This window comes from Pezoporus flaviventris, unplaced genomic scaffold, assembly GCF_033815535.1.
Source record: "Pezoporus flaviventris isolate CSIRO_AGI_PZ_B2104156 unplaced genomic scaffold, CSIRO_AGI_Pfla_v1 ptg000007l, whole genome shotgun sequence".
Taxonomy (NCBI): domain Eukaryota; kingdom Metazoa; phylum Chordata; class Aves; order Psittaciformes; family Psittacidae; genus Pezoporus; species Pezoporus flaviventris.
In genome coordinates, this window is record NW_026892555.1 from 58,609,196 (window position 1) to 58,623,708 (window position 14,513).

General features: G+C 35.1%; 1 protein-coding gene across 5 annotated transcripts in view; it reads right to left on the bottom strand.

Moving 5' to 3' along the window:
* Positions 1-14,513, bottom strand: part of NETO1 (neuropilin and tolloid like 1) — a 65,554-nt gene that overhangs the window by 29,165 nt on the left and 21,876 nt on the right. For all 5 annotated transcript variants that reach the window (XR_009742604.1, XM_061448897.1, XM_061448896.1 and 2 more), the window contains exons 5-6: positions 1,723-1,764; positions 1,484-1,611 (exon numbers count right to left, since the gene is read on the bottom strand). Coding sequence is in view for 4 of the 5 variants with exons in the window: in XM_061448897.1 (XP_061304881.1) it covers positions 1,484-1,611; positions 1,723-1,764 (170 nt within the window). In the remaining variant the exon portion in view is untranslated. The remainder of the gene's footprint in view (positions 1-1,483; positions 1,612-1,722; positions 1,765-14,513) is intronic.

A 14,513-nucleotide genomic window follows, 5' to 3' on the forward strand; every position in this document is an offset into this window, starting at 1 on the left:
TCCTCTATTAACAGTGGTAAGGGGGCATTCTTCTGTCACACAGTTTATGGTTATGTACCTACACAATTTGTATTTTTACATCAGGACTGAAGTGTTCCACTTGCAGATACGCAAATACGGGATTTCTAGAAGGCTCTGAATCATATGGAATGTTAATGTTAGATCAAATAAGAATATCACAATGACATCTGACCAAACAAACATAAACTGGAATTAAGACTACAGGAAAATTTTATTAGCTTATTTAATTGTGCTGGTTCTAATAAATACACACAACTCTAATTTGGTGTTTACCTGTTTTCTTTCTACTAATACCTAAATATGTAACATATGCAATAATAATTGGTCAGGCCTGTCATTAGACTGTAGCTACTTACTGTAGCAAAGTGGGAACCTCATCTACTTAATTAAAAACCTCTATGAATACTGAATTTATCCAAAAGATAGAAAAAATAAAAATTTAAGTATATTCTGGAAATGATTTATCTGTAGTCTTTATGAGCCAACTACCCAATTCCTCAACTTTCACTATAGAAAAATGCTGACATTCATAACTTTGTCTCTTCTGCAAATCCTTTCTCTGCTCTTTCGATACCAAATGCTGAAACAGATATATTCAGTACAATCCATTCTGAGATTATACTAAAATAACCCTTATCTGTTTAAAGATAGCAGATATTAGTAGATATGTAAATTCTACCTTGTAAAACCTTTTCTGTCCATAAAACACGGCTTGAAAAAATACAATGTGAAGTTGCCCTTAACATTGTGAATGAAAATAGATGAGAGGCACAAAGCTGTTCCAATTGCAAAGAAAGGAGAAATGGTAGCATAGCCAGCAACAATTAATCCATATAACAACTGATAAACCATGGGTAAGAGAGGAATTCAGAATCCAAGAAAATAATTGTGAAATTCATTGCAGCCCTTTCTTGCTTGTCACAAAGGCACAGCTTGCTGACTGTGGTGGAAGAGAAATGAGGATATTATCTTCTTTTGTCTGTGGCTCTGAACCAGAACAACTAAAGTTCTCATACAGAAGAAGGTGAATTTACTTTGGCTCTGTTTTCAAGGTTCCCAGATGAGAAACAATGATGATCTTAGGTAGCCAGCAGTGTTCACTTAGTAGTTTCAATATTAGTTATTTGAAATATATTGAAAGTTAAGTGACAAGATTACCTCCCACTTAAAAAAAACACACTGATTCTTTTAAAATATGAGAAAAAATAAAGATTAATTGAAGAAAATTACTTATGGAGCAAAAAGTCTGCTAACACTGCCTGCATCATTATTTATAGAGAAAGTAAGTTATTTCTGCTAAAGTGACAAACTACCCTTGAACAGCAAAAGGAAAAAAATAGTTTATAAGTTCAAGCAGTAAAGTTATTAAACAAGATCTAAGTGTACTAAGAAACACACAACATATTAGAAAAGTCAATTTCTTAAATTAAACCACAAAACAGCAAGTGGACAAAGGACTGACCTTGGATCGGGGTGGTGCTCGGATGAACCATTTACAGTCTACTGCTTCAGTTTCAGAAGCTTTTCCTTCTTTGACAATTTGCACAGATTCCACAATTCCTTCAGGTCCTCCCATCTCAAACTCACAAACTAAATAACAAAATACCAGAAAAAATGATGCCTGAACAGCAAACAAAAATATTTTCTACAGAAGAGTGCAAAGGCTTCCAAGTTAAAAAAAACACAAAACAACATACCAACCTGGCAACGGTTTCAAAACACCAAGGTCCTTAAAATCTGGATCTTAAAAATTGAGAAAGAGAAAATTAATTTCGTTCAGTATCTTGGCTATAATGTCTATGTGGTAAAATTTGACAATGCACTTCATAATATAATTATGCTTATATTTCTCAGAAATAAGAAATGTTTCAAAACTATAGCAACACATTAATTAGTAATGCAGAAATTAATGATACTATTAGACCAAGATTGTGTTTTTTTTTTCTGTTATGAAATGCTGGTTTTGCCTCTCTGTCTCTGAAGAGTTCAAAAATATTTCTGCTCACAGTAGAAAGCAAGAACGTCACACAGCTAACCACACAATATTTTAATACATCAGCCTAATGAAAGAGGATATATTTACCGATCCACTCAGAATCCTTTTGCCTATTTTACATTTTGCAGTATGACACTCAGCTTAGCTACAGAAATCTGAACTCCATTCTGTGTTTATGTATACTTTGCCATCCCTACTGCCAAAAAGGAAACTCTTTGTCAGAAGCATCCATTTGGTCTTCCCGGAATAGATACCACAAGGGTTTGCCATGGAATTCATATGCTAGCAAGGTAGGAAGTCTAATACATGCGGTATTTTTAATCTGATAAATATGATCATATTTACTGTCTAAGACTCTTTGTATCATGTTTTTATAGCCAGTTATAACACATAGATAAAATGAGTTTTATCTTAAACCTATGCATCAATAGACAATTATCCATTGAAAAATCATTTCACAAAATTTGTCCCAGTTTGAAGATACTATCCAAACCCAGAAATGTAAAAGAGGCTGAGGTATTTCAAGAGAAAATGACTTCTTCAGAGTACACTAGTCTTGTCTGGGAGATTTTAACCATTTACGCTTCTTTTGTACCTAAAATTAATATTCTGTACAGAGGAAAATAAACAAGTAAACCAAAAATTAAAAAAAAAAAAAAATAAAAAAACCACAACAATAAACCAAACAACCAAACACAGACTCAAAAAAAAAAAAAAATCCACTGGCCTTTATTCTTTTTTTTTTTTTTTTTTTCTGGAGAGTTGATAGGATCTGGCCATCTGAAATCAGTGATAAATACTTTCATACAAACACTCTGCATTAAGCTGCTCCTGAGCCACATACATAGTGCCCAGGCCTCAAAAGAATTGCACAAGAGGAAAGCTAGGGTTCAGTTTGGGCCATGAGTCTATTCATGGAACTGATCTTACTGTTTCAGAATTGTGTCAGTGCAGAAAAAGCTATAAATAAAACAATGAAGAAAAAGTTTGGAAGTAGGAAATACATGAAGTGAAAAAAAAAAACAACCAACCCACCACCAAAACTGCTGTTCCTCTAGCCTTAGTCAAGTCAGGACAGCAAGAATCATAACCAAACAATATCCTGAAAAAAGTCTAGTGCTCTATAAGCAAGATCAGTCATTTTAACCTGAACAATCAGAATGTCTTGACTTCAAAAACTAGAGTTGTAAGATCACTTTTTTAAACTGTTGTTCTATAACCAGGCTGCTTTTGTTTTTCCCAGTTATCTTTTTCAGTTGCACAATATAAATCATGAGTAAATACTCATGAACTTAAGGGACTGAAAATATGACTAAGTAGGTAATTAGCATTAATTGTTAAGCAGTTCTATGGATCAGTAGATAGATATGCTAACCAACAACACTACATGTACTGAGATATTTGAGTTAATGTCCTCAGATGTTGATATATAGTGCTGAAAGCAATATACTAAAAGGAAACCTACTTTGACTGTTGGTTCAAATTACCATCCAAACCATTACATTTCTTCATTTTGCTAAATTTGCAAGGATCACTCTGATTTACTGAAAACACTCCAACATTAGCAAAGTACAGAGGAAGAAAGAAGAAAAAGGTATTGACAGGATTTCTCCCATATGAAGAAGTTTTCATATAAAGGAGTGCAAGCAGCAAGAATCCAGGCTGAAATGTAATCTAGACCAGGAAATTTGACCCATAAAACAATTCTGAATGTAAGTTCTTATTTGTTAACAACACAGTAACATTGGTAACAATGAACACTAAAGTCTGCAATCTGTTAGAATTCTAGAAATATGGTAGATCTTGCTCAGATTAAAAAAAAAAGTCTTTTTGCAACCTTTCAACATCTCAAGAGTGTTAGTGAAATAGAATCTATGACACCTGAGGCGATACACTTCATTAAGCATTGATAGTATACCAAAATTCTTATAATGAAACAAGAACCTGTAAATAAAGCAGTATCAGAGTTGATGAAAATTAAACCATGTTTAATTATGTTTAAGCATATTTAACCAGCAAATGCTTGTTGTTGGTGATTTGTTGTTTTTTTTTTAATAGTCTACCATTAAACAGGTTATACTTTAGCAGCTCTTCTGTATGTAATTCAATCAAGTTGTTATTATTAGTCTGGCTGAGTCAGAACCCTTTTAATGATATCTAAACAGTGACTGGCTATATCTTCCAACAGACAGATAGTCTTAATGAAAATCATGCTCCCATTAGGAAAACCTCCCAAGACAGATTTTTTTTTCCCTTAAAAATAAGATTAATCACCTGTAATAAAAAAGAAAAATGGGAGGCAATAAGCTTTGAGGGGAATGCAATATACGGAATTTTTTTATGGGATCTTAATGGAGGAAACATGTAAAAAGAAACACATGAATTTTCATAAGAAATGTGAAAATGTGTAAATGTTATATAAATTGAAGATCTTGCATCCAAAAGAATATCTGTGGCTCTTTCTGAAGCATTGGATGTCTTTTTTAAAAACCAAACAAAGCCAACAAAATAAAGGTTATCCAGAAATCTCCTTTGGTGATATACTGCAACTGATTCCACAAATAATGGATTCCTGCAATGTTTAGTTACTGTAATCTTTTCTGTAAAACCTCTGTGAAGCATTGAACTACACTTGAAACTTTTTATAAGGTGTAAAATCAGTGCCAGGTTATTTAGATTTACTGGCAAACAAGCAGAATGAGAAACTTTAAAGTAAATAAAGAAGAAAATGGTGCTAATCTGTAATTTCCTTTATCAGTAAAAAAAAATACTGTGGATGAGCAGACAGTGGGCTGAACTGGAAACTAGTTGAACAACCAGGCACGTGATGGTGGGAATCAGCATCATAAAGTCTAGTTGGAGGCCAGCAATCAGTAGTGTACCCAAGGGGTCAGTACTTGGTCCAATCCTGTTTGACGTCTTCATTAATGATCTAGGCGATAAGGCAGAGTGTACCCTCAGCAAGTTTGCTGATAACAAAACTGGGAGGAGTGCAGGGTCATGCTGCCATCCACAGGTTGGAGTAATGGGCTGACGGACCTTATGAAGTTCAACAGGCAGAAGCACAGATACCTTCACCTGGGGAAGAACAACCTCATATACCAATATATGCTGGGTCCATTCAGATAGAAAGCGGCTTTGCATAAAAAGCTCTTGGGAATCCTGACAGACACCAAGTGGAACATGAACCCATAGTGGTGGCCTTGGGGCAAATAAGGCCACCACTATCCTGGGCTGCATTAGGAGTGCTGCCAAAAGGCTAAGGGAGGTGATCCTTCCCCTCTACTCAGCACTGGTAGTGCTGTGTCCAGTTCTGAGCTCCCAGTACAAAAGCTGCTGGAGACAGTCCAGCAAAGGATCATAAAGCTGATTAAGGGACTGAAGCAACTCTCATTTGACGAAAGGCTGAGAGAGCTGGGACTGTTCAGCCTGGAGAAGGGTCAGAGGTAATCCTACTAAAGTGTGTAAATTCCAGAATGGAGGGTGCAAAGACCATGGAGCCAGGCTCTTTTCAGTGGTATCCAGTGACAGAAAAACATGCAATGGGCACACAGAAGGTTTTGTCTGAACATCAGGAAACACTTTTCCACTGTGAGATCTTCTGATCACTGACACAGGTTGGCCAGAGAGGTTGTGGAGTCTCCATCCTCAGAGATATTCAAAAGCTGTCTAGACATGGTCCTGGGCAAGGAGCTCTGTTAAGACCCTGCTTGAAAAGAGGGGTTTACAGAAGAACTCCAGGGGTGCCTTCTAACTCCAGCCATTTTGTGATCCTGTGATTCTATAATAAATAAACACTGGAATGGATTAATATTGAAAAAAAAAAACTAGCCAAAAGACAAATCTCAGATATTAGCAGAGGTTAGACAAATCATAGAATGGCTAGAGTTGGAAAGGATCCTAAGATCATCTACTTCCAGCCCCTACCATGAGTAGGGACACTTTGTACTAGACCAGGTTGCTCAAGGCCCTGTCCACCTTGTCCTTGAACACTTCCAGGGATGGCGAATCCAAAACTCTAGCCAATCTCTTCCAATGTCTTTATTTAAAAACATTAAATTTGAATAAAAAATCCATTATCAAAACTGTTCAACTTGTCTTCAAAAACAGATTTGTGAGGCTTTTAAAAGCAATTTTAAGTAACACGAAAAAAATTACAGTATTTTCTTTCTTACAGAAGCACAAATTTGTGAGTAAACCTCTCACATTTTATTCATCAGTTTCTTTATCTTTTCATCCAAAGTTCATTTGGACACTTTCTCATAGTGTCAACATCAAACCTGTTGCTTGTCCTGATAGAAATAACAGATATCTCACTCTTGGAAGTCAAATTATTGAGGTCTACAGAATTTTCAATATTTCTTTTTTTATAAAGGAATATTGAGCTGGTATGTTCCATAGCATAGCTTGGCTAGAATATACTTCATTGCACACAATTATACACACAATTACTGAAGTACAGTAGATACAGCAAAGAATACAAGCAATTACTGTATGGTCAGAAGTTAAGATGCAGGAAATGTGTGCCACAGAATCCTGGTGAAGGTACGAAATCTGACTGTGATTAACTTTTGTGGCATTTTTCTTTCTTCTATAAATGAGAAATGAAGGAATTATTTGATCAAACTATACACCACAAAGGGTTGATGTCTGAAACGTAAAAGGACTTTTTCTGTTTGTGAATAAAAATAAAACCTCCCTTTTTTCAATAGTTATATACACAAAATAGACACAATACGTAGAAAACATTTCCTAATGATAACTATGGAAATTGACTATTTTTACTCATTGAAGAGATAGATGTAGCTATGTCTTTTCATTTTCTAGTCTCTAACAGACTAGAAATAGGCATTCAACTTCTACCTGTCAATATTTAAGAGATTTTAACAAATGCATATGGCTCTTTTACAGACCTGATTTTACATGCAAATGCTCATGGAAAAGAGAATTGCACTGTTCAGCAAGCCGCCAGTTACTTATTTTCAAGTTTTTGAAGTCAAGTTCTTTTACAATGATTTCTGGGAGCTTAAACTAGCTTTGCCATCTTGAGGAGTGAAATATAATTCTCTGCAAAAGCGGAGCTTGCCAAACTCAATACAGAACAGCAAGATTATTCTACAGTATTTTATGTGGTTGCTTCCTAGTATTTGATGATACAGCAAAAATACTGGAAGATGATGACCAAAAAAATTTAAAAGCTTACAAATCTGCTCAAAGAATCACTAGAACAATTTTAAAATAGAAAAACATTTCTATAAGTAAACATCTCCTGTGAGCTGGACAAAGGGGGCTTAGCTTTTCTGCTGGACAGAGTAATGGAAATGTACTTAGCATAAACAATACTAAGTGAAATAGATGTGCAAAAATGTACAAATTATTGTCTTGTTAGCTGAAAATGAAATTTGTCCTGATGAATGTTTTCAGCTCTGTAGTCTTTCTGAAACTTCCACTTCTGGGATTTTGGTACATATATCAGATAATCCAAACACTGTTTGAGACCTATGCTCTTGTGAGTTCTTTCTTTATAACATGGTTCCCACCCATACAAAGTTTAAACTGGAGACAGACCCTATTCTAGACAGTTTACAGAGTAGACAAGAGAGGCAAGCAGGCTAAAATGTCAAAGCCTGCCTTTGTGTTCATGAAAAGAGAAAGCTAGGTGCGACCTCTTCAATCACGTGTCTGTTACAATAGAGTTCACTCAGGCACTTTTTGTCTGCTCGGTTCAATTTGTCTTAGCAAGAAGTTATGCAAAGACATAGATTTTCATTTTCTGGTGATACCGCCTTTTCATTTCCAAATATATGTTGAAGAAACAAGAATTAACTTCTGGTATACAAATGCCTAGCTACTGCTCTGCTACTGTCTAGCTACTGTCTAGTTGCAGTGTATCTCATATTAATGAGGTCACTATAGCTGTGCAGTTTGCAAACCAATCTAATATATTAATTACACTATAAAGATACTTTGTGAGTTTAACTGAGGTTAGTAAATGTGACAAAAGAAAAAACTAAAACAAAACAAACTAATTTGGAAATCAAACTTCTGCACAGCAGTTTGTGTTATTTCAATATAAGGAATCTGGTTAAAATAACTAGAGCAGGTTGGTTGTATTTTTCTAAATATGATTATAGTTCATATAATCATATGCAGCACTGCATATGATTGCAATGCTGCAGAATCCATTTAGAGACGTTATTCCTAAGACAAATAGTAGCTTTAGTGTACTTTATTGTGAGTCAGATCAGCAAAGGCAAGACAAAAATCTCCTTATGGAGGTACTTCCTCAAAAACAGTATTTCTCAAAATTCTCCAGAGTACAAAACTTTTTGGCTTATTTGTCTTCTTATGACTTCTTGCTCATCTAATAGCAGGTAGAACTTCAAGGTGAAATAGCAAAAGTCATATTCACATCTGCTTTTGCACTTACCACCTTTGAGTTCTTTCATGTGAAATTGTTGCAGTTCTTGTGGGAAAGGAGAGTAAGAATGGGCGGGCAACAGTGTCATTCTCAGGCTTGATGATATGTGTGGGATTATTTGGTGGATCATTTCTACTCTGTTATGTATTTCTAGTGGCTGAGTGCTCCAATTAGACATCATATTATCCTTATGCAGTACCCTGTGTGGGGAAACACAGGGAAAAATGATCTTACGACAATATTTCAGGGACTGCATATGCCTTTATCTACTAGATGCCTGGGACTGTGTGAAACAAGACTTGAATGAGCAATGCAGACTTGTTGCAACAGTGCAGCTGACAATGCCAGGACTGACTATCAGTCAATGCATCTCCCCAAGATAATATCCCAGTGGCTTTCTGTGATTGACTAATGGTCTCTGAACTTGACTAGGAAGACTGATGTACAACATAAAAGTGCTATGGAGCTTTTCCTGAATGATGTTAAACAAAAAGCATAGCTTAGTCATGCAATTTAGCACAGTACTAGTAAGGCTTCGGATTTGTCTCATTGGTTTGTTATAAATGACTACTAGACCAGCCCAAGAAATAACATTTTAAGTTCATGGCAGAAGAATAGGGAAAAATGATCCAGAGGGCTTAGCCACAACTGGTTGCTAGGAATTACTTCTTAAGATTTAATCAATTTATACACAGTAATTGCTAGCTGTCACTGAGTGCTAAATCTGCATATTCTTTTCAGAGAGGCCATCAGTCCATGGAGTGGATTTCTCAGGACAGAGGGAGCTTGTGGGAATAACTTTCTGTTGTGGTTTAAGTCCAGCCAGTAACTCAGAACCAAGCAGCTGTTAGCTCATTTCCTCTCCCCCCCCCCCCCCTCCAGGCAGTATAGGGAGTAGAACTGAAAGAATGTAAATCTCACAGCTTGCAATTAGAACAGTCCAGTAACTAAGGTATAATACAAAACTACTACTACTACTAAGAATGATAAGGGAAATAACGAGAGGACATAAAGCTAAAAAGGGAAAAGAAAAAACCCAATAAACACAAGTGATGTAAAATGCAATTGCTCATCACCTGAGCAGCAATCTGGGCCTTCCAGGTAACTCCCCCAAGTTTATATACTGGGCATGACGTGCTATGGTATGGAATACCCCTGTGGCTAGTTTGGGTCAGCTGTCCTGTCTCTGTTCCCCCCTTGGCTTCTTGTGCCCCTCCTCACTGCAGAGCACGAGAAGCCACAAAGTCCTTGATCAGGGTAAACATTACTTAGCTACAACTAAAAACATTGATGTGCTATCAGCATTGTTCGCAGAATAAAGCTGAAACACAGCACTGCTACTAGGAAGGAAAATAACTGTTACAGCGGAACCCTGGACACTTGGTGATATAAAGTAACCTTTGTTATTTTATTGTAGCAAAAATATTTCCTCCTACTTTTACCCCAAAACATTCAATAGAATGAATGCATTCATTGCAATGTTCCGGACACTTTTGAAGAAGTGTCTTTTTCAGCTATTATAGCCAACAGAATATATTACTTGTGTTACTTCAAATAATACTGCGTAACCTGTAGTTGACCACACATTAAGATACATTTCCACTAAAAACAGAATTATCAGCATAGTGTTTACACCTACTAACATTCTGCTGCTGTAGCTGGCCACACCAGTCAAGGCATGTATGCTATAGGAATCTTTTTGAAGAAAACTGCATCTCACATGAGAAATACAAATACCTCCTCTAGTTTTCATGTGTGAATAGTTTACTGTCCACCAAGAGATTCCTTGCACTGTCTCCAGTATTTTTCTATTACAGCCTAGCAAAGTATGAGGTGGGCTTTCACTAAAATGAAAAACTGTGTCAGAGAGTACTGGAAGGAAGATGAGTTGTGTTTGTAAAAACAACAGATTGCTTAATCATCTGACCATGTAAAATGCCAAAAAGAGATGAACCAGACACAATACTCCAGAAAATATGATCTTAAAATGGAAACAAGAGCCATAGACAAAAAAGCTATTCATTAGTTTACTGTACAACTGTTAGATTTTTTAAAGTTATTGGCTAAATTATGTTGCAGTGCTCTCCTATAAAAGTCTTTGTATGATTCTAAAAGCCAGTGTTACAGGATGTTTTTAAAATATATTCAATATCCAGAGTATAAATCTGACGGTGTTCAGGATCAAGAGGAGAATTCTAGGTTTTCATCCCCACTGGAGCCTGAATGCTCTCTTTCTAAAGCAAGAATAAAAAAAAATAAAAAACAACCAAAACTAGAACATATCAAAGGAAGAGTGAAATCCATTCATTAAGCAAAACTGTCAACACTAATTGTAATTTTATGTGCCCACCACAGATATTTTCAGTGATCAAAAAGAGGAACTCTAAAAGCCACATAGTCAATGAATTGCTGGGGAAGGCATATCAACACCATGTCCTAGAAACAACTGCGGGAAAAATAAGTCTTCTGTTCTGTCCTTTTTAGCATCCATAGTAGTATAGCTGTCAGTGACATCAGCGCTTTCCTTTTTGTTCTGCTACTTTTAGATTCTATGCCTAGAAATTGTGCTTTCAGGGAGCTATACAGAATACTGTGGAGTTTTCTTGGAGATAATCTTGCACTTTCTTTTCTTCAACTTTGTAACAGCATAGGGTACCAGCTTTTTCTGAGGAACTGTTTCAGGAGGAAGATAACTCTGTGTCTTAAGCTGTGAATTCCTATTTAATTTACCAACAAACTTACAAATCTTATTTTTTTTATACAAGATAACATTCAAATATTAAAAGGATTTAAAAACTATATGGAAAGGGACCAATAGTCCCTCCACTCTTTCCAGTATTATGAAATCGAACCTCTCCTGAGGTTATGTGAGGAAAATATTTTCATAAATTCTTGGTTAAGAAAGGCTTTACAGCTAGGTTTTTGGCCTTGCAGTTCATCTGTTTCCTGTTGGTTACAGCTTCATGAGAGTGACATTCCCTTTTGTTCAAACAGATCATTCTTCTTCAATTTCATGCAATTTAAAGTGCCAGAGAACACTCCAGACTATGATTACTTGCTAATAGTGACCTAACATAGGCATAATCTGTTAGAAAAAAGACACCAGGTCAACTGGGACTTCAACTATTTTGATGAAAGCCCTACTGTATGCTTTACTATGCATTTAACTAAAACAAACACAATTCCTACCAACCCTAGCCCAAAATGGTTTCCACTTAGTGACTAAAGATTCATCAGTAACAGGAAGCTGTTTTGGCATATGCCCATGTGAAAAAAACAATCAACAAGATGATAAATTCTAAATCAAAGGGTATCGTTTTCAACCTTTTAGACTTTTTCTTTAAACAAGATCCTTCTAACAGATTTTCAGTGCTCTGTGTTCACTAAAAAATTCTCAAACTGGTTTGTCATGAACATAAGCAAACAAATGGGTCTGGGATAATTAGAGATCTGTTGAGTTTGAATAGTTATATTTGTGTCTATAAAAACTGTTACTGCTGACTTTTCCTCAACCCAGAGCCTAGTGAGCCAACTATCTCTAAACAGTGATTGTATCCAGTATAGATTAGTGATTTTTTAATTCTATTATCCTAATTTGTAAATTTATGTTAAAAAATTGTAATTTCCATGGAATTAAACACATTTTCAGTTTTCCCTCTCTATTCAAAAGCTACCAGTCTGAATCAACAATCTGATTTCTACTGGATTTACTTACAATCTTAATATTGATTATAACAGAAGCAGATTCAGGCCCACAGTCTAAGCTGAATTTAGCAATTGGTTTATTGGGTGCTACACTGATTGACTGGCTCAACCTCATATAGAGAACAAAAATTGTCCTTCTGCATTACAATCACCATGAAAAAGGCATTGTGATTCACTGAATCACACTCTGAAAGAGCAGTGTTCATAAGTCCTTATGTCTACTTCATACAATATCCAATATTGCCATTAACTGGCTGAAGAGACTGGGAAAAGAACAGCAGAGTGGGTACTGATTAGAGATTGGCCAGTTCTTCTTCTGATGTGGCAATATTCAGAAGAAATGAGTTATCAGGCATTTTTCACTTTCAGCAGCAGGAGGACAAACATGCCGGTCAGTCACAGCACTCAGGATTGTTAAGTACGGGTCAGCTGCTTATTCAACAAGAACACAATAATTAAATTTCATTTGACCAGATCAAGTTTTTGACTGCCAAACAGCAGGATTTTTCTTAGCTTTATTTGAAAGAGTCATTTAAAGCTTTAGCAATTAAAATAAAAAAATAAAAAAAAAAATAGATAAATAAATAGACCCTTTAATTTAAAAGTGCTATAAAATCATTATCTATATGTGTATACAAAATGCTCTGGAATACAAACCATATTAATACCACAAATGATTCCTTGGGGGGAGAGGACATGCAAATACAGAGATTCAAATTACCCAAATCTGATTTTTAAACTACTAAGACAGTATGTATTTTATTAAAAAATCCACAACCTATAAACTTATTTTATATAACTTCAGTATGGACTTCATAGTTGGCAGCAGTTAGTAACCACCTGCCTAATCCACATAATGAAATCAGCATTAAAGAAAACAATATTTTTAAACAGGTTTTTCTGCATTCTCTTTTAATATTAATTTTCACACAGAGTTGAGAAATAAGATACAGGAATAAAAATAAGGGAAAAAAAATCAGGAGAAAACAAGAAATGGTATCATACAATCTTTTATTAACCCACATACTGCAACCAGCAGATTTGATAACATTGTCTCTTGAGCTTCAACTATCAGATAACATCTGGCAAATGATGTTTGTAAGTCCGGTTACACAACATCTTTTGCCTTCTCAGAGTCATCTAGGGGACTGATATGTGACTAGAATAGCACATTTCACACTGCCTGCTTCTGTCATGCTATTACACATTTTTAATACTGGATGTGCTACAGACATCAGTTTATTTAAAACTGAATTCTCAGAAAATATTTGGCAATTCTGTTCCCATCATCTTACTAATGACACTAATGACACTTTCTTAACACAAACTGCCGGGTATTAGATATAGTCTTTTGACATCAAAGTATCCAAATAAACTTTCTGCTTCTCTAGTGTGGAATGATCTCTGAAGCAATATTTTTTCAATGTTGATCAAAAGCACTTGCTTAATTATTTTGCAATGAATTCATTCTCTTTGATGGCATTTAATTGCTTGGTAAATTACATCACCCTAAACTTCACCAAAAAAATAAATTAATCTATAGTCCATTTTAGATTGTGCACCACAGACCAAAACATTTTGTCTCACTGAAGTTAAATTCTCCTCTAGAAATCTACTTGAGGAAATACTTATGTCAGACAGTCATTCACCTAAGCAGTTGCAGACTATGCTATGATCAAGTAAACAATGTGCATTTGGCATAGTAAAGTCTTTAGAACAAGATAATTTGAGGGCACTGGATCTCTCGATATCAAAGAAAATATTTTTATACTTACATATTTGTGGTATTTATTATATCATTAATTTTTAATAAGAAACAAAATATCTGTCTTGAAAATTGCTAAGGGCAGAAATAATTTTGCTCACAGGAATGCGACCTGATCTGATTATGAATAACTAACATATTTTTAATGAAGGGTTTTCAATTAGACTGTATGTCCACACGATTTCAAACCACTATTAAATCAGATGGAATATATCATGGCAGACAAGAATACAAGCCTAGATCCAACTTGCCTGCCTATGAATCCAAGTACAACGGTATTAATAGAAATCTCAGTCTTAAACCAGAGAAGAATTTGTTCTTTTCAGATGAGGTTTGGTTTTTGTTTTTTTTTTATTGCATGACGTTGTAGATAATGCTTTTATGCATCATATTATACTAGCTAAATGAACACTGCACTGCAGTGAAAACTAGGAAGAGAAGAAGGGTTAAGGAATCCTGTAGTTTTCATTCAATAATTATGAATGAAAGTATTGAAAGTAGCTTTAAATATTTACATATAAAAATAAAATTAAAAAAAAATCTCATTAGCATTTAATATCTAGCAACAATCAAGTTTTCTATTTTTTTTTTTTTTTTTGCCTTTT